This window comes from Leptonychotes weddellii, chromosome 9 (genome assembly GCF_054177405.1).
Source record: "Leptonychotes weddellii isolate Sample4059 chromosome 9, ASM5417740v2, whole genome shotgun sequence".
In the NCBI taxonomy this organism is placed as follows: Eukaryota; Metazoa; Chordata; class Mammalia; order Carnivora; family Phocidae; genus Leptonychotes; species Leptonychotes weddellii.
This window is the reverse complement of record NC_138377.1, coordinates 85,317,649-85,335,898: the sequence shown is the minus strand read 5'-3', so window position 1 is coordinate 85,335,898 and position 18,250 is coordinate 85,317,649. Positions and strand designations below refer to the sequence as shown.

The window sequence follows — 18,250 nt, the reverse complement described above, 5'->3', positions numbered from 1 at the left end:
TGGCTATCCAATTTTCCCAATACCATTTGTTGAAGAGACTGTCTTTTTTCCATTGGACATTCTTTCCTGCTTTGTCAAAGATTAGTTGACCATAGAGTTGAGGGTCCATTTCTGGGCTCTCTATTCTGTTCCATTGATCTATGTGTCTGTTTTTGTGCCAGTACCATACTGTCTTGATGATTACAGCTACTCTGTTTTAAAACATGTGAAACCTTGAAAGACTGCATAACATCCCAGAAAATGTAGACTGCCCTGCGTAGGTGGAAGCCTCTTGAATTAGCTGAGATAGCTGACTCCACTGACGCTTATCTTGGTTTATTACAGAAACTAGAGCTGTTGCTTCAGCTGAAGGTTAAAATGGCATCTTTGCTTTCTCAGCATGCCAGGATGTTAACAATAACTTAAGAAACCTGTGTAGATGGTAGGCAGCACATTTTGCCTGATTATCACAGTGTGTCCATCTTCCCTGGTAGATTGTATAAATATATCTACCAAGTCATTATTTCAGATGTACATTCTCCTGCTTCCTTTTCCAGGAAAGATTTGGAGTGACTCAGTACGGAAACACAAAATTCAACAACAAAAACAAAAAAACAAATAGGTGATATACGTCTCAGTGTTTGAAAGGGTTTGGGATTAAACAACATTCATACTAATAGTAGGAGTGTAAAGTGATACACAACTTTTCTAGGCATAACTGGGTAACACCACAAGGGGGGTTGTGATATGCATACTCCTTTACGCAGCAATTCTGTTAGTAGACAGACACCTATCATGAGAAAATACTAATGAACACACGCATTTAAGATTTGATTTATTTTTAGAGAGAACAAAAAAAGAGAGTGAGCAAGCAGGGGGAGAGGGAGAGAAGCAAACTCTCAGCTGAGTGCAGAGCCCTACACGGGGCTCAATCTCATGACCCTGAGATCAGGACCTGAGCTAAAACCAAGAGTTGGATGCTCAACCAACTGAGCCACACAGGCGCCCCATGGACACACACATTAACCATAAGGATGTTCACTGTAGTGTGCAGGATCATTTATAATTGTGAAAAGCTGGAAGAAACCTAAATACTCAATTACAGAGGTTAATAAAATAAACAGTGGTACATCCTTACAATTTGAATAAATGTGGACATTGAAAGGAATGTTTTAGAAGAATATTTAGTAGCATGAGTGGTTACTCACAGTATATTGAGTGAGAAAAAGCAGTCTATAAGATACAAAAATATTGAGTATGTATGTGAATAGAAAAGGGAATGAAAAAAAAGAGATACAACCTCATTTAAAAGAGCTTATATTGGGGTGCTGGTATTAAGATATTTTATTTTTATTTTCTCTTTTTGCTTATCTGAGTTTTATAAACTTTCTGTAACAAACACTTGATCCTAATGAGAAAAAAAGTATTTTTTAAAATTGAATATACCTAGGGGCACCTGGGTGGCTCCGTCGTTAAGCGTCTGCCTTCGGCTCAGGTCATGATCCCAGCATCCTGGGATTGAGCCCCGCATCGGGCTCCCTGCTCAGCGGGAAGCCTGCTTCTCCCTCTCCCACTCCCCCTGCTTGTATTCCCTCTCTCGCTGTGTCTCTCTCTGTCAAATAAATAAAATCTTTAATAAAATAAAATAAAATAAAATTGAATATACCTAGATGAAGAAATTAGAGCCAAGATAAAGTTGGAAAATCGATGAAACCAGGATATTGACTTCTTTATTGCATGCCGTAGGGTCTTGTACAGTTGCTAGAAATGCCTATAAGTTTAGCTGTGAGCTTCCTTGCAACCAAAGCAAACCACAAACACTGCTAGCTACAGGGCACAGGATATTTTAATTATCAGAAAAAAAAATTGTAATATACTAATGAAGTTCCCAAAATATAGTACCTCCAGAAAAACTCTATATGCTCAAATTGTTGAAGATTCTCTATGAATTTATGTATTGAAAACCATATTAACTTATGCTTGACAATGACTTAACATAATAAGGAAAGATTTCTGTGGTTTCTAGGATCATTTGACAAGTTATAGGGTTTTGGATGATCTAGAAATATTAGTGGAGGAAACAATTAAAATAATTTTTTTGAACTTTCACCTTTCTCCATCTGGATGGCCAATTAGGATGGTTTTTAGTGTGTTTCCCTTTCTTGAATACATTCCCATTCTTTTCATAAAATGAGCTTTTGTCTCAGAAGAAAAATCATGGCAGATGGGCCTTAATTCTGACTCCAAAAAAACTATAGAAACTACATTTTAAACCTCTGAAAACTTCAAAATGTAAGGAGACACTGTTTCTCATTTTGCTAATGCACATTTCTATTCTCAGGAATTACAGGGATTGTTCTCATCGTATTCTCCTTCCCATGTTGACTCAGTGGCACACGTGTGTGGCCCTGCTTCCTTGTATGCTTTATTCCCATGCTGTGTGCATATTACAAATTGGCATTCCAGTGTGACTCATTGAGAATTTTTTAGAAAAAAAATCTGCATTTGCATTACATATATAAAAAATATATCAGATATTTCTAGAAATCTTTCAGGAAGCCTAAAAATATGTTGGTGCTTTTCTCTTTTTTGTCCTCAGTGTCAGGCAGGAGTTCATTTATATGGATAAATGTAGATAAATAGATAAGATTGGCCAGTGAGAAAATTAGGCCATTCTGAGTTTAGGAAAGCTTTTGAAACCATAATATTCCCCTTCAACAAGCAATCTAACAAATTCAAAATTCAAAACAAATTCACTTGCAAAACTGTGAGTTTTAAATTTCCCTGAATAAAAGACCCTGTGTTAGAGTCATAATCTGACTGATAAAGTAGTCTTAGCAAAAAAAGAAAATGTTTAATCTGAATCTAATAATGAGGAAAGAAACAGATAAGTCCAGATTGTGAGAGAGTCTACAAAACATCTGTACTGGATTCTTCAAAGGTGTCATTGTCATGAAAGATAGGTAAAGGACAGGGAGCAATTCTCCATGAAGGAGCTATGACATGCAGTGTGTGACCCTCCGTCGTACTGGTAGAGAGGGAGCAGCTATAAAGGACATTTTGGAAGTAATTTGGGAAATATATTAGATAAAATTGTGTTTTTGTTAAATTTATTGGTTATGATCATGGCATTATGGTTGTATAGGAGAGAATGTCCTTGTTCTCGGGGGAAGCGTGTCCAAGTATTGAGGTGTGAAGTATGATGATTCAACAAAAGAAAATTGTGTGTCTCTGTGTGTGTACACTTGCACACGCACACACAAATAAGAGAACAAGTAATAAAGCAAATCATCAAAATGTTTTTAAAAAATTTAAAAAGTTAAAAAATGCCGTGTTTTGTTTTTAATCTTTAATCAGTATTTCCAAATTAGGAATGGTTTTACAGTGACTATGTACATGGTTACAACAATAACTCTTCTGAAATAACAGATACGGAATATAAGAAACCTTAGATCTTCTGTTGAATGTTTTATTTATCAGAAAACGCCTTTTTGTTTAACTCTGTATGCTCAGATTGTTTGAGATTCTCTATCGTGTGTGTTGAAAACCATCTTAAGATATATTGAATACTTTCCAGTACCCCAGTGATCTTCAGTGTCTTTTAATACTTGAAAGATTTAAGGTTTATATAGAATTTGAGTAGGTTATTGATAGCCAATTAACATGGTAATGACCTGCACCTGCTTGTATCAAAGAACTCCCACAATTCCCTTATCTGCTAACATGAAAATTGATTTCAGAGTGATACATTCAACAAAGTTTAAATACATTGTAACATAGTGCTTCTTGTGAATTCTAAAGGAGGCATAAATAAATAACACGATCGTGTTTTATCACTGTGATTGATGAGGCTGATATTTCTCTGGCTTGCATTTCCCACTTGAGAAGAAATTTAAGATTGGTTTCAAGCTGTCTGCCTGCATCCTTCCCATCTTGTAAGCATGCTTTTAACTGCCAAGGGCTGAGATTTGGAGGAATGGTTATCAAACCACAGATGTTTTTGCAATGAAACTGTGCACCTCCGACCAAGTCGCTGTGGTTCAGGAGATGATAGATGGTATTTCCATGTTGCCTCACAAAAGGGTCAAAATGGCATGGCAAGCCCATGACAGTGAAACAGAGAAATGTTAGTCCTGGAAGGAAATTTATTTCATGGCTTCAGGGGATGTTTGGTTGTCGTGAATAGGCTCTCTCTGTCAGTCTATAAAAATATTGTTTGTAAGGATGTGATATATGTGAGACAGTGTGAGTGTGTTGGCAGACAGAGCAGCTACTTAAACAAATGCTAAGCCAAGTACAGTATCGTAAGTCAAGCACTTGGATTTTTTTAGGGTGAGGATTGTTTGTGATAGAAATATCAATTTATTTCATTTTCTTTTTTTTTTTTAAAGATTTTATTTATTTATTTGACAGAGAGAGACACAGCGAGAGAGGGAACACAAGAAGGGGAAGTGGGAGAGGGAGAAGCAGGCTTCCCGCCGAGCAGGGAGCCCGATGTGGGGCTCGATCCCAGGACCCTGGAATCATGACCTGAGCGGAAGGCAGATGCTTAACGACTGAGCCACCCAGGGGCCCCTTATTTCATTTTCTTAAGTAAACTTTGTAGCGTCTTAATTGTCCTAGGAGGCTGCATGCTCCCCCAGTCTAACACATTTTTTAATCTTATAATTCTAAATTCTTATAATTAGCAGTTCCATTATATTCACTTTTAAGTTATTCAGGAACATATATGTGGACCAGCTTTATTAGTACTGTTCACATAAAGCTCTCATAAATTTGGGGACAGTTAAGCCCTGCTCTTTTGGAGTCTCCCTTTTTCTCCTCCCCACCCCGAAGGAGATACCAGCCACCGGCATCATTCCATTAATTGATTATGTGATAGAGAGACTTAGTGGCCGTGCTCTCTCATCTTACAAAATTGGACAAATGAGGTGTCTTTTTTCCACAGGGATTCACAAAAGGAAAGAAGTATCATAAGAACATTAAAAGATCAAAAACCATGTTTGTGGGAGGTTTTGTTTTTCGGGATTTGGATGTAAATCAGATTCATTCATGGCAGTGTTCAAGTAGAAATCTTTAACACCAAATATTTCTTACCCAGACAACCTCAAGTAATGCATTTGTCAAAAATGAAAAATAGTTTTTACAAGAAGTCTTGAAAACCTTATAGATGTATAAAGATGAAATCAAACGTTCAAAAAATAATGTGGCCAAAGTATTAGTGAACATGATATGATTGAAAAGCCATTTGCTTCTGGATTTTGTAAAAACAATCCCGAGGTTATTTTGGGGGGGGGGGAGGTTTTTTAAAATAGAGATTATGAGTAGGATATACTTATTTTGGTAGGAAACTGATTCTCAAATGTCACATGCAAAGAACTTTCTTCTAAATTATCCTAAACTCAGTAGGAGAGGGGATGTTTTCACTGGGAGTGAGAGGCGTTATTTGTCTTAAGGCCCTTCAGGGGGGCAGAACAAAAGGGACTGAGTCATTTCAGTTTTAGACAAATACTCTACCATCAGCTTCCATAGAGAGTTGTTACACAGAACACAGGGAAATTTGGGGAGTGGGGGTTGCCCCCTCCCATCTGCCACTGTGTCTATTTTACACTCAAATATTCTGTATTATCACAGAACAGATTTATAACATTTTGGCATAGTGATCATTAACAAAAATCCTTTAAATTTGTAATGGACATGAAAGATGTTTATCATGAACAGTCCTTACAGAAATTCAGTTTATAAACAAAAGGAGAATGAAATTTTAACTCAGCTTTTAGTAAAATTTGCATTCTTTTAGCCGAAAACCTGTTTTTAAATCCACATACTCACACGTTCATGTCCGGTATTGTTTTAACCATCACGAATTAACTTTTTCCATTCTAATGTAAGTCTGAAGATAGAAGACAAAGAATTCCTGCTTGAAAGAGGCCTGCTCCTCTAATCTCTCTCTCTCTAAGGTTTCTCAGAGAGGAGAAACCTACAATCTAACAACGTTTGGATAACTTGAACGCAAATCACATTGTTTGCATGTGATTTGTGTTTTTGTTACTGTGCTTACACATACCATTTTAAAGCAGAGTATTTCGCTAGGCTTTCCTTTCCCACCCATCCCCCTTAGCATTTTTCCTGCTCTTCTGATGCTGGACCAGACTTGGGCTGGCCCCAGATCCTGTGTCAGAGGCCATGACCCGGGTGTCAGAGCGGTCATACTGTTGGCCTCTTCTCTGAATAATTATATGGGGGGGTATTGTGTTGGAGGGATAGGCTTGGGGGCAGTGCAGTCACCCTGGCTAGCCACACCAAGGGGTTCTCCAGTCAGACCACAGGGGAACAATGGCCCTGAAAAGGCTCGCACAAAACCTTGTAACACAAAAGATTAAATTAAAAATGGACATTGGGCCAGATACTAGGTTTCGTCCTTCAGAATTTCACCTTTCTCACTTACTCTGACCGTTTCTTAATTTAACATTTCCAAACTTCACATTGTGGTGACGTTCTATCAGCAAATTTTCAGATTGCTGTTTACCTCTGCATATATAGTCTAATCCGTTTGACTTCTTTAATGCTTTGTAGCCATCTTAATTGTGACACTTGGTGGTTAACGTTAGCAAAGCTTTCTATAGTGGTATTTTAAGTAAATCATTTAAAGTTGTACGTGGGGATTTTTAAAGTAACGCTTTGTATTTACTTAAGACATTTCACTAAACATGAGCCATGTCTAAATTGAACCAAGTGGCAGGAAATGTCTCAAAGTAAATGCAGTTGCTCGATCTTCCTTTTGGTCCTAGGAAGACTTTTTCCGCACCACCTGAGAAGTTTTCCTTAGAAGGATGGGGGATAAAACTCATTAAGTCTTATCTAGATTTGGATTTTAGAAATGATGTCACAGGTGGATTTATTCATGTCAGGTAAAAGTTTTCTCACAGTCCTGACCTCGGGTGTTTTCTTGGTTTTATCTACCTTTGACCTGTCCACTCCAGCCCGGCTCTTTTCAAGGGTTCTGGAGTGTCACCAACACAGCAGCTGAAGGAAGCAAAGTCCTGGTTTTCATGACCCCAATACTATCTCTTTTTGTTGGTCCATAGCTAAATACTTTGTAAATAATAGTTTTCTATTATGCATTTCCCCATCTTCCAGGAACTCAAACTTCTGGAAGTGTTAGTATTACAACAAAAAAATCCATAAAATTTGAATTGATGTCTGTCAGTTTTGCTTTCTGAGTTCTAATTCTTTACTATTTTGTGATTACCAAAGCCATTCATATTTATTGTAGAACAAGTAGAAATACAGGAAGCAAAATAGCTAAAAATTCTACCATGGAGACAAAGCTAAATACCACTGTTAACACTTTGGTACATATCAGAAAATAATGCATTTCCATCTTCATTCTGTTTTTGAGCCCTGCCTCCAGGGTCACCACGTCCTTGCTCAAGTCCCTGTTTTCTGCTGTCCCCTACAACCCCACTCTTTCCTGATGAATTTACTCTGTTAAAGGACCTAGATACCAGATGTCACTTGTACCCTCATTGACTTCTCTGTAGCGCTGGACATTGTCAACCAGTCTGCTCACGGCTCCCATGATACCTTCCTTGTTCTCCTCATGACTCCTTAACACCACTTGCCATCTCACGCCCAGGTTGCCAGTCCCTACTATCTTTCCTCCTGGGTACCCTGTCCTCTGTGTGCAGGACTACTGACCATGTTCTCCATCCTCACTGCCTGCTCAGCCCACACTTTCTCACCCATGAGTCAGCTCCACTTGAATGTTCCTCTGGCATCTCTGATTCAGCGTGTCATTGGCTCTCTGCATCTCCTCTTCCATTTCTATTTGTCCACCCAGGCTTGGAACTTGGGAGCTTTCTGACTCCTCATGAATCCCTTCTCTCAACAATTCCATTTACTCAAGCCATCTTTTGTGTCTGTGTAACTGAATCCACTCTGGCCAGCCTGGTTCTCCAAGCTGTCTGAGATCCACCCCCAGCCTAACTTGTCTATGTGACCTTCACTCATGCCCCCTTACCGAACTCTTCCCCATTACTCATCCCTGATCCATGTGTTCCTGTCCTCAAGCCTTTGCTTACACTCCTCCCTTGGCCTTAATCTCTTCGCCCTGTGCTTATTGTAAGGTCAAATTCTGCTCACATGCTCTACTTCAATGAAGCCCTCCCCCACGCAATAAAAAAATACCAGTAACCTTTCCTTCTTCTGAATTCCCTTAGTCTTAACAAATCTCTTTGCAGCAGTTCTTCCTGTGTGGCATGATACTTATTTGTACCTTTGTCTTAGCTTCCCTAATACACCGTTACCTAAACAAATTGGAGGACAACTGATACATTTCAACTTGCTAATCTTAAAGATGAGGAAACGGACTTCCAGGGAATTGCCTTTGCAGCCACACAGCTACTAAATCCAAGATTAAAATCCAAATCCCCTAATTCTCAAACCAGCCCTCTCCTCTGTGTTTATTTATTTAGCACTGGAAAGCACCTACTAAGTGCCAGGCATTTTTAAAAGCACTTACAAATATAAATCCATTTAATCCCCATTTTATAGATCAGGAAACTCCATTTAAACCCAAGTAGTCTGGTTCCAGAGTCTGTCCTTTAGTCAGCCTAAAGGACAGCCTGCCCTTCTACCTGAAAGGAAGCAGGGATTAGGGGTCATGTGATGCTGCTAGTAATTATTTTATTACTCTTGATATTTTTATCAGTATATTATTGTGATACGCTGGCACTCTTGTAGACACTTTCAGTGAATTAATTCATTTCCTCTTCCCAACAGCCTTGAGAGGTAGATTCTGTTATCTTCATCATTTCCCATCTTATAGGTGATTTTAACTAAGGTACAGAGGGCAAAAATAACTTCCCCAGGTTGCACGGTAATGACCTAGCTAGAATCAGAATCCAGGCAGCCTGGGGCTGGCATCTGAGACCTTCGCTGTTGTGCTGGACTGTCTCTTAGCTTCCAAGTAGTGCTGAGTCATTAGGAAAGTTGTCTTTTGTTTGTCTCAGCATCCTTCTCTCTGGAGGTCGGGTGACAAAAGCAATGATCTAGCTCACAGAGTTTTTTAAACTCCGTGTGAAATATTTATATATATGACAAATACTGATCCAGGGCACCCTTACTTTTCACTGCTTTGCATTTCATGCAGTCCTTCTTTTGATGAATCTTAAGCAATAGCCATATTTCGTGCATACCTGTTTTCGAATTGCTCTTTCATAGTTTCAGCTGGTACCTGAATGGCTCCCACCTTCAGTAGCTGGATGAGTACACTCTCTGTACAGGCACACAGGTGCCGTCTAGTGGTAGTCAAGAGAAGTGCAAGTTATTCCAGTATTCACGTAAAACACTGGAAGACCTGGGTTTTCTCTTGTCTTGTGGTCTGTGGGACATGTTGCAATGAAAGTTGGGTATATTATACCATAGTTTTTTGTAGGTTCCTTAAGATGTATAAAGATACGGTTCATGCATTATTGTTGTTAAATCGGGTGCTTTTAGAATGGAATTTAGGTCCTCGATCAGTACATCTTTAAAAGACTTGGGCATTACAGAGAATCTCATTTTATTGAACTTTTTTCTTGTTCTGAGTTGTAGTCATTGAGGGTAATAAATACTTAATTGTCAAAACTGGATATAATTAACAGAGTGAATGAATTTGTTGTCTCCATCTGCTTGCTGTTGCTAATGCTAGCCCTCAAACTTCCATATTTCCATTTCATGAAACAATCTACTGTTCCTCCATTAAGGAAGAAACCTATTATGTTGTTTTCTAAAGCTTTTATTTCATCAGGTAGTTTGTTAGCAGATGAGAGATTCTTACATGAACATGGAAGACGTGGGTGAAGGTGGATTGGAAACTGAGAGGATTATACACCACGTGACACGGTTGCCAAAACAGCAAGAGTTCTTAGTGGCCAAAACCCAGAACACAGCTCCCTCCATCGTATATACAAGTCAGACACACACTTGGGAGCCTTTGCTCCCTCCGTCGTGTATACAAGTCAGACACACGCTTGGGGGCCTTTGCTCCCTCCGTCGTGTGTACAAGTCAGACACACGCTTGGGGGCCTTTGCTCCCTCCGTCGTGTATACAAGTCAGACACACGCTTGGGAGCCTTTGCTCCCTCCGTCGTGTATACAAGTCAGACACACGCTTGGGAGCCTTTGCCTGCTCCACGAACCAGGGAATATTAATGAGGACAGAGAGTAGTTAGAGATCAGCTCACTTACTGACACTCTGGATTCCAGACCCTGCTTGTATGAATGAGCATCCTTGATGATTTTTTGCCTTCACAAAGATGATTCCCAAATTTAGGTGTGCCATATTTTTGGTAGAACCTTTTCTGTTCTCCTGGGCAACTTTCCTCATTATAATAACAACAATAATCATATTGGGTGCTTACTAATTATAGGGACTGTACAAAGTCCTTAATAGCCATGATTTCATTTAATACTCTTAAAATCCCTGTAAGGGATTATCTGTCTGTTTTCCAAATGAAAATAACAAGGCTTAGAAAACTAAAAAATATATTCAAGGCTAAACAGTAAATACTATTTACAGAATATTCATTCATCAGTCTGTACTCTGGTAGATTAAAATTAAAAGCATGAGCTATTTTTTATTTAAAAAAATTTATTTAAGTAATGTCTACACTCAGCCTGGGGTTCAGACTCACAACCCTGAGACCAAGAGTCACACGCTTTTCCGGCTGAGCCACCCAGGCACCCCAAGAGTTACGGCTTTCTAATTGTTGAGTCTTCATATAATGTTTGGCTTCTAGTAGGCATTTGATAAATGTTTATTTGATACCTGTGAACTCTTTCTTGGCCATCCAGACTTCTGGTTCTGATTTCTCCTCATGTGAAACAAACTAAAGTGGAAGAGTTAGTGGTGAGAATGAATCAGAAAGGAAAGAAGGTAAGGCAAATCCTAGAGCCAGAGGAGGAAAGAGTGTGGCCGTAGTGGTGTTTCAGGAAGGAGATCTTCATTTTTTGGCCAAAGGTTGACTCCGTAAGAAAGGTACAAGTTAATCTGGCTGGGACCACGATTCTGTTAACCTAAGCTGACACTCACTGGAGGTTCACGTTAAATTTGAGCTTTCCTTCCTGGCCCTCCATCTTTACATATTGCTAAATCTTTAAGTAAGTTAAATGCAAATACTACCTATCTGAGCCATCACTCCTGAAACCGTTAAGGATTAGCCCCAGTGAGTGATTTTTATGCCCCTTGTGTTGAGTTTGGAAGGAAATGGCACGAACTCTCTCCCCTCTTTCCCTTTCTCCTTTTTCCCTCACTGGGTTTTGGGAAGGCCTATACTGTTCTTTGTGGCTGCTCTTCTTGATTCTCCTGTTTTCCCCATAAACCACATTCCCTAATTCTGCTGAGTCTCGTGTAACCAAGCACCCCAGACGTGGCAATGTTTGACTCAAGAAGGGCTGTTAGCAGGCCTTGGAAACTGGTTCCCTGTGGCATTTCACAGTGTTGATCCTGGGTCTCTGCTTTGTACTTTATGCACTGGAGGGTCTTTGCAGAACTGTAGAGTTTTAGGACTTGTGCTACTTATGCTAAGGTACATTATTTGTGCATTTAACTACATTTAACATGTTGGTCTTAAACTCTGATTTTTTTTTTATTACTCTGAATTTTTAATTTTGTTAATTGTATAGCTGTTCTCTGTTTTCTTTTTTAGCTGATAATTCTTATTGCCTGATAGTGCTCATTTTAACATTATTTGAGGGCTCTGGTCCCCTGGGTCCATGACATCAAATTTCTAACAAATTGATGCATAAACATGAGCCATGTTGTTCCAGGGTCTCTGGATTAACAAACCAAAATAATGTGACTAGATTTTGAGGTTGAAGTCCTATTTCCCAGGGCTTAAGAGGAGAGCATGGCCCGCTGCTCAGCTTGGCCCCCAACCTGGCATTTTAATTTTAATAAATGAGATTCTTTGAAGAGCATAAAGAGTTGATCACATTTGAACAAACGTTTAATGGGTGCATAAAACATTAATGCACCCATTAATGTTTTTTTCCACTAAAGTGGTTTCCAAAATTACCCTGGCTCTTGTACTTTTTGTGTGTGGATAGAGAGGACTCCTGTGCACCTGATGTACTTGATTTGCCAGCCTAATGGTTTGCCTTTTCCTGACCTCATGGAAACTAACAGGGGAAGGAGCCCAGCCCTGGAGATGGTTGCTCCAGTGACTTGGATGATTTCCAGATGAGCACCAGGAGACCTGGGCTGTTACCGTGCTGAGTGGGTTGTACAAGGGCTGGGTGTGCTCTTCCCTCATTGTCTCAGGACATGCACACTGCTTCTTATCAACCAGAAAAGGTTAATTTGGGGTTTAAAATTTAAGCAGCTCCTTTTTTTAAGGACGAAGAAGGGAAAATGAAGAATCGATTTTAGGACTAAAAATAAATAACCGTTCCAGAGAAATATTCATGAACTGTTGATTGATTGTTTGCACAGTGGAAAAAAGATTAATCTCTCCACACATACTCATAACCCTCATCAAAATCCGCTTTCAGTGAGAGCGGACCGTATCCGTGTCTGGCTCCCTGAGAATGTGAGCTACTTGGGGCAAACTCTCTCTCATCCAGCCTTCTTTTTCTGTATCTCCTAATTCCTGGCACAATGCCCCACACTCAGGAGGCTTTCCTAAAGATACTCTTCTGATTGAGTAGAGACAGAATGAAGAAATACATTTGAAGAACTTGACTGCAGAGAGCCAAATGAATTCCATTTGTACCCATTCAGAAGTAGTATTTGTAAGATGGCACATAGGATTCAGTTGCCTAATGAGCTCAGCAATATGTTAGGAGGAAAGAAAGATGAACACAGATTCAAATTAAGTTGCTCTTAATCTGAACAGAAATTTTCGAATCTTAGAATTTCAGTGCTTAATGTTGGAAATCATTTGAGTAATGAAGTCCAAATGTATTTCTGTGTTTTCTGTAGTTATTTTATAAAATGTTTGAAAATATTTCAGTTTTAGAATTTAAGGAGACAGACTTACCTGCTGTGACAAAAGCACATGTGATAAAAATATCAGCAAGTCCTTGGTTTAGCTTTGAGTAACACTAGACATGCTACTTAACACCTTGGTACCACCATTTATAGAATGGGAAGAACATTGATATATAAGATACCATTTTCTATAGTATAATCGAATATTAGTCTTCCTACTTCTTACCTATAAAGTATAGAAATGTCCTAAGTTGTATAAATTTTTTTCTTCTTGTGGTTTTAATTTTGTCAAAATGAATAGAAACAGAAATAAAAATTTTAGGACATCCTTTTAATGCACTTTAATATTAAATAATAGAATACATCAGTTTTTAAAATGCAGACTCAGATTATTTTGGAGATTTTAATAAACTTCACATTTTATTTTTGAATTTTTGATTTTTATTTTTAAAGTTTATTTACTTTAAGTAATCTCTATGTGCTACTTATGCTAAGGTACACGAACTCAAAACCCTGAGATCAAGAGTTGCATGCTCCCCCAACTAAACCAGCCAGGCACCCTTATTTTTGGATTTTTAAATGTTTAAATTCACTCTAGAATTATTTTTATCTTTTTTTATTCTAAATTTTTTCCACATTGGATATAACTTTCAAGGATGATTTTTCCCTTATGAAGTATTGGATGTGTTTGTATGTTTATTATTATTTAGAGAAATATAATATAGAAATATATTCAGTTTAGAAATATAACTACCATATAATCCAGCAGTCCCACTTCTGGGTATATATCAAAAGGTAATGAAATCAGTATCTTGAAGAGATAACTGTTATACACCTCCATGTTTGTTGCAGCATTATTCACAATAGCCAAGATATAAAAACAACCTAAATGTCTGCTGATGGGTGAGTGGACAAAGAAAATATGGCCTATATACACAATGGAATATTAGTCAGCCTTAAAAAGGAAGGAAATCCTCCCATTTGCACAACATGAATGAGCCTAGAGGATGTTATGCTAAGTGAAATAAGCCAGATACAGAAAAGAGTTACTGCATGATTTCACGAATGTATGGAATCCAAAATAGTTGAACCCATAGAAGCAGAGAGTAGAATGGTGGTTGCCAGGGGCTCAGGGGTGGGGGATATGGGGAGATGCTGCTCAGGGGTACAAAGTTGCACATATGCAAGATGAATTAAGTTCTGGAGATCTGATGTACAGCATGGTGATGATACTTATCAATACTGTATTATATACTTGAGATTTACTAAGATCTTGTTTTCAACACACATACCTACACAAAAATGGTAACTATGTGAGATGATAGAATATGTTTATTAGCTTGATTGTAGAAATCACTTCGCGATGTATACATATGTCAAACATCAACTCATATACCTTAAATATATACAACTTCTGTTCATCAACTGTACCTCAGCAAAGCTGGGGAGAAAAAAAAATACATTATTTCTCAGTAGTATTTATTTTTGTCCCAAGCAAGTACTCTATAATTAAATGTTATCATAAATATTTATATTTAAATGTATTTATATCATTAAACTCGAATATGTTCTAAAACATGTCATTTAAAATGTATAACCATTTATATCCTCAAAAACCTGAAAAAGTTTTTGTTTCTGTATGTATGGGATGGACTTTGGATTTCATATTGTGACAGTTAATGAGCACCAGTAGAGGGAGCTCCAACTCCTCTTTCTTGGTGAATTTAGCAGTCAACCTGAAAATAGTTAATGGAAAGGGCACACATAGAAATAAACTTAAATTACACATGGTTATAAAACTTTTTAAAGGTACGAAAGGGTGACAATTATAATTATCTTTACGTTCGAGGGAGAAAATAAGCTCGCTTTGATTTCCATGCTTTTGAAGGTAGCTAACCCTCCAATAACTAAACAAAAAACTTCTATGTAGTGTAACCTCTTACAAGTGATCCATCAGGCAACCCCCAAGGCTTTTAGGATCAAGAATCTATCTCTGGTCGGTTGAGGAGGAGGACGAAGAGTAGTAGAGTTAATGTTATTGTTTGAAGAGAGGTTAAGTAAAATTGTAAATAACTGGTAGATAGTCACAGTAGCAAAGTCACACAGAGGTGAATTGCTGAGTCACTATGTAGGATAGGAGAGGAAAAAACATCTCATTTTACATAAAACTGTTAGGCATCCAAAAGATTTTTAAACCAAAATCTGCAAAGGCTCTGGAGGGCTGATATCTAGAGGGCAGGACCAAATTATTACCTGTCAGTTTCTTTATAGACCCCAGAAGAAAGTATCACGTGAGGCTGCTGGCTTACAACAACGTAGAAGATGGCTATCAGGCGGATCAGACTGTCAGCACTCCGGGATGCGTGTGTAAGTAAGAGTTAGGGTAGCACGTTTCACTCTGTGTGGCTCACGGTCCTTGTTCTCCTCTTCCTTCTATAAATTTAAGTCTCATCACTACTTGGAATTGTTGGTGGTTTTCTATCTTCCGTGGCACCTAACATAGTTATTTTGAACAAGTACGTGCTCAAACTAAATATTTAAGTGAGATGTATTTAATTATAAGAACTTATTTTACTTTGGGGCGCCTGGGTGGCTCAGTTGGTTAAGCGACTGCCTTCAGCTCAGGTCATGATCCCAGGGTCCTGGGATGGAGTCCCGCATCGGGCTCCCTGCTCTGCGGGGAGCCTGCTTCTCCCTCTCCCACTCCCCCTGCTTGTGTTCCCTCTCTCGCTGTGTCTCTCTCTGTCAAATAAATAAATAAAATCTTAAAAAAAAAAAAAAAAAAAGAACTTATTTTACTTTTGCAAGCAAAAGACCTTTAGTAATTTAACTGGGAAAAATAACCCTGAATACCTATCTGCTCTAATCTTGAGGCTGTTTATTTCCTTCCAATTACAATGTTCAGTTTTACTGCTGCTAAGACCTGTTTGGTTTTATTGCCACTGAAGAGAGGGTGTCCGTTTAGTTTTAAGTCCATTGCTGGCCTTCTGAATGTCTTTGGCTAGTAGTTTGTCTTCTTGGTGCTTCTGTTTTAATATTTGATTCCTTATCTAACTCATGGAAGAGTTGCTCATAATTGAACCTCTTTAATGAAAGAAAGACCTAAAGTCAACTTAATAGGGTGGGGAATTGTGATTTTATCATTTTACCACTTTCTGCAGTAATATGCTGTACAGTAAATTAACATTGTCTTTTTTGATAGCTGTCCGTGATCGCATGGTTCCTCCACCACCACCACCCCACCATCTCTATGCGAAGGCTAACTCTTCATCTTCCATCTTCCTGCACTGGAGGAGGCCTGCGTTCACCACTGCACAAATAATTAACTACACCATCCGCTGTAACCCTGTTGGCCTGCAGAATGCTTCTTTGGTCCTGTACCTTCAAACGTATGTAGCTTCTATTAATGGTGGTTTTCTTTGCTCTTCTCCCTCTTCCCACTTATTTCTTACCATCTTGGGCCAGGTTGACCTTTAGCTGTAAGCACCTGTCTCAGGACTTATCTTACATATAAAATGGCTGGGAGTTTTATATCTTTACCATATTCAGTTCTGAAAACTGCATCTTCTGACATTTAGTTTCTATAAATGAATTTTTTGTTTGTTTCCTCAGCCTCATGCAACAAGATTAGGCAAGAAGATATTATTACTTTCAAGTGGCTACCCTTAGCATGTTTAAAGGAAAAAACAAAAGACCACTTTCATGCTGGCATCAAAAAATAAAGCTTATTTTGTCTTCTTGGTTATAGTTAGAAAAATGCCCATGATTATGGTTTAAAAGAATGATTCGACTTCCAGTATTTCAGAGGAAATCCCTTTGTATTGGGATATTTCTATACTGCCAATTTCATAGTTTCCTCTCAGGGCAATTTGTAGGCTAATTTCTATAGGATAATACCAAATGTAGTATTTTAATAGAGGAGATTGCTTTTTTAGTCTAAAAAAATTGGTTTTAAAGAAAATGAGATAATAGTAACAGTATGCTTACCTATATTGACTGGAAATACTGATAATCTTTTAGAAGCAAAGTACTACCAGCATTAACAACTTCACTACTCATTTTATAGATCAGAAACTCACATGTTGGTTCAAGGTCTAGAACCAAACACCAAATATGAATTTGCTGTACGACTGCATGTGGATCAGCTTTCTAGCCCCTGGAGCCCCGTTGTCTACCATTCGACCCTTCCAGAAGGTACAGACATTTATCTAAATGTTTAAGAAATAGATATATCACTTTAGGAACACCTGGGTGGCTCAGTTGGTTGAGCGTCTACCTTCAGCTCAGGTCATGATCTCAGGGTCCTGGGATCGAGCCCCGTGTCAGGCTCTCTGTTCAGCGGGGAGCCTGCTTCTCCCTCTGCCCTCTGCCTGCTTGTGTTCTCTCTTTCTCTCTCTCTCTCAAATAAATAAAATCTTAAAATAGGTCTTTAAAGAAGATACTACCCGGTTACCACCCTGGTTAACATGTATGCATTTGTTTTGTTTCTTAACTTTTGAAATGTATTTTGTTTTATTATAGTAAATGTTTTTTCCTCTCACTGTATATATTACACAAGCCAGTGGGCTTAAATTTAATGTCTCTTTGGGGAAACACTACATTTTCTAAAATCAGGTGTACTCTTCAAGACTGTACCCAAATAATTTAAAATGGAAGTAAGTGAATAGTGTACTTAATGATGTTGGGAGCCCATGTTAGAAGTAATGTGTGTGGTGGCCTGATCCTGTGCACAGTGCGGTGGTTTGGATATCTGATCGAACACCATTTCTGGAGCTTACCTCTGTCTCTCGCTAAGGTATTTCATGTCTGTGGACCTGCATTTCCTTTTCTCTAGAATGAGGGTGAGGGGGTAAATGATCTATATAAGGACCATCACAACTATTCTTTTTTTTTTTTTTATTCTTATGTTAATCCCCATACATTACATCATTAGTTTTAGATGTAGTGTTCCATGATTCATTGTTTGTGCATAACACCCAGTGCTCCATGCAGAATGTGCCCTCCTCAATACCCATCACCAGGCTAACCCATCCTCCCACCCCCTCCCCTCTAGAACCCTGTTTGTTTTTCAGAGTCCATCGTCTCTCATGGTTCGCCTACCCCTCCGATTTCCCCCGCTTCATTCTTCCCCTCCCGCTACCTTCTTCTTCTTCTTTTTTTTTTCTTAACATATATTGCATTATTTGTTTCAGAGGTACAGATCTGAGATTCAACAGTCTTGCACAATTCACAGCGCTTACCAGAGCACATACCCTCCCCAGTGTCTATCACCCAGTCACCCCATCCCTCCCACCC

General features: G+C 38.6%; 1 protein-coding gene across 1 annotated transcript in view; it reads left to right on the top strand.

The window, feature by feature from the left end:
* Positions 1 to 18,250, top strand: part of PRTG (protogenin) — a 124,557-nt gene that overhangs the window by 91,597 nt on the left and 14,710 nt on the right. Inside the window, exons 12-14 of the mRNA XM_081831867.1 lie at positions 15,227 to 15,322; positions 16,158 to 16,344; positions 17,022 to 17,149. Of these exons, the coding sequence (XP_081687993.1) occupies positions 15,227 to 15,322; positions 16,158 to 16,344; positions 17,022 to 17,149 (411 nt within the window). The remainder of the gene's footprint in view (positions 1 to 15,226; positions 15,323 to 16,157; positions 16,345 to 17,021; positions 17,150 to 18,250) is intronic.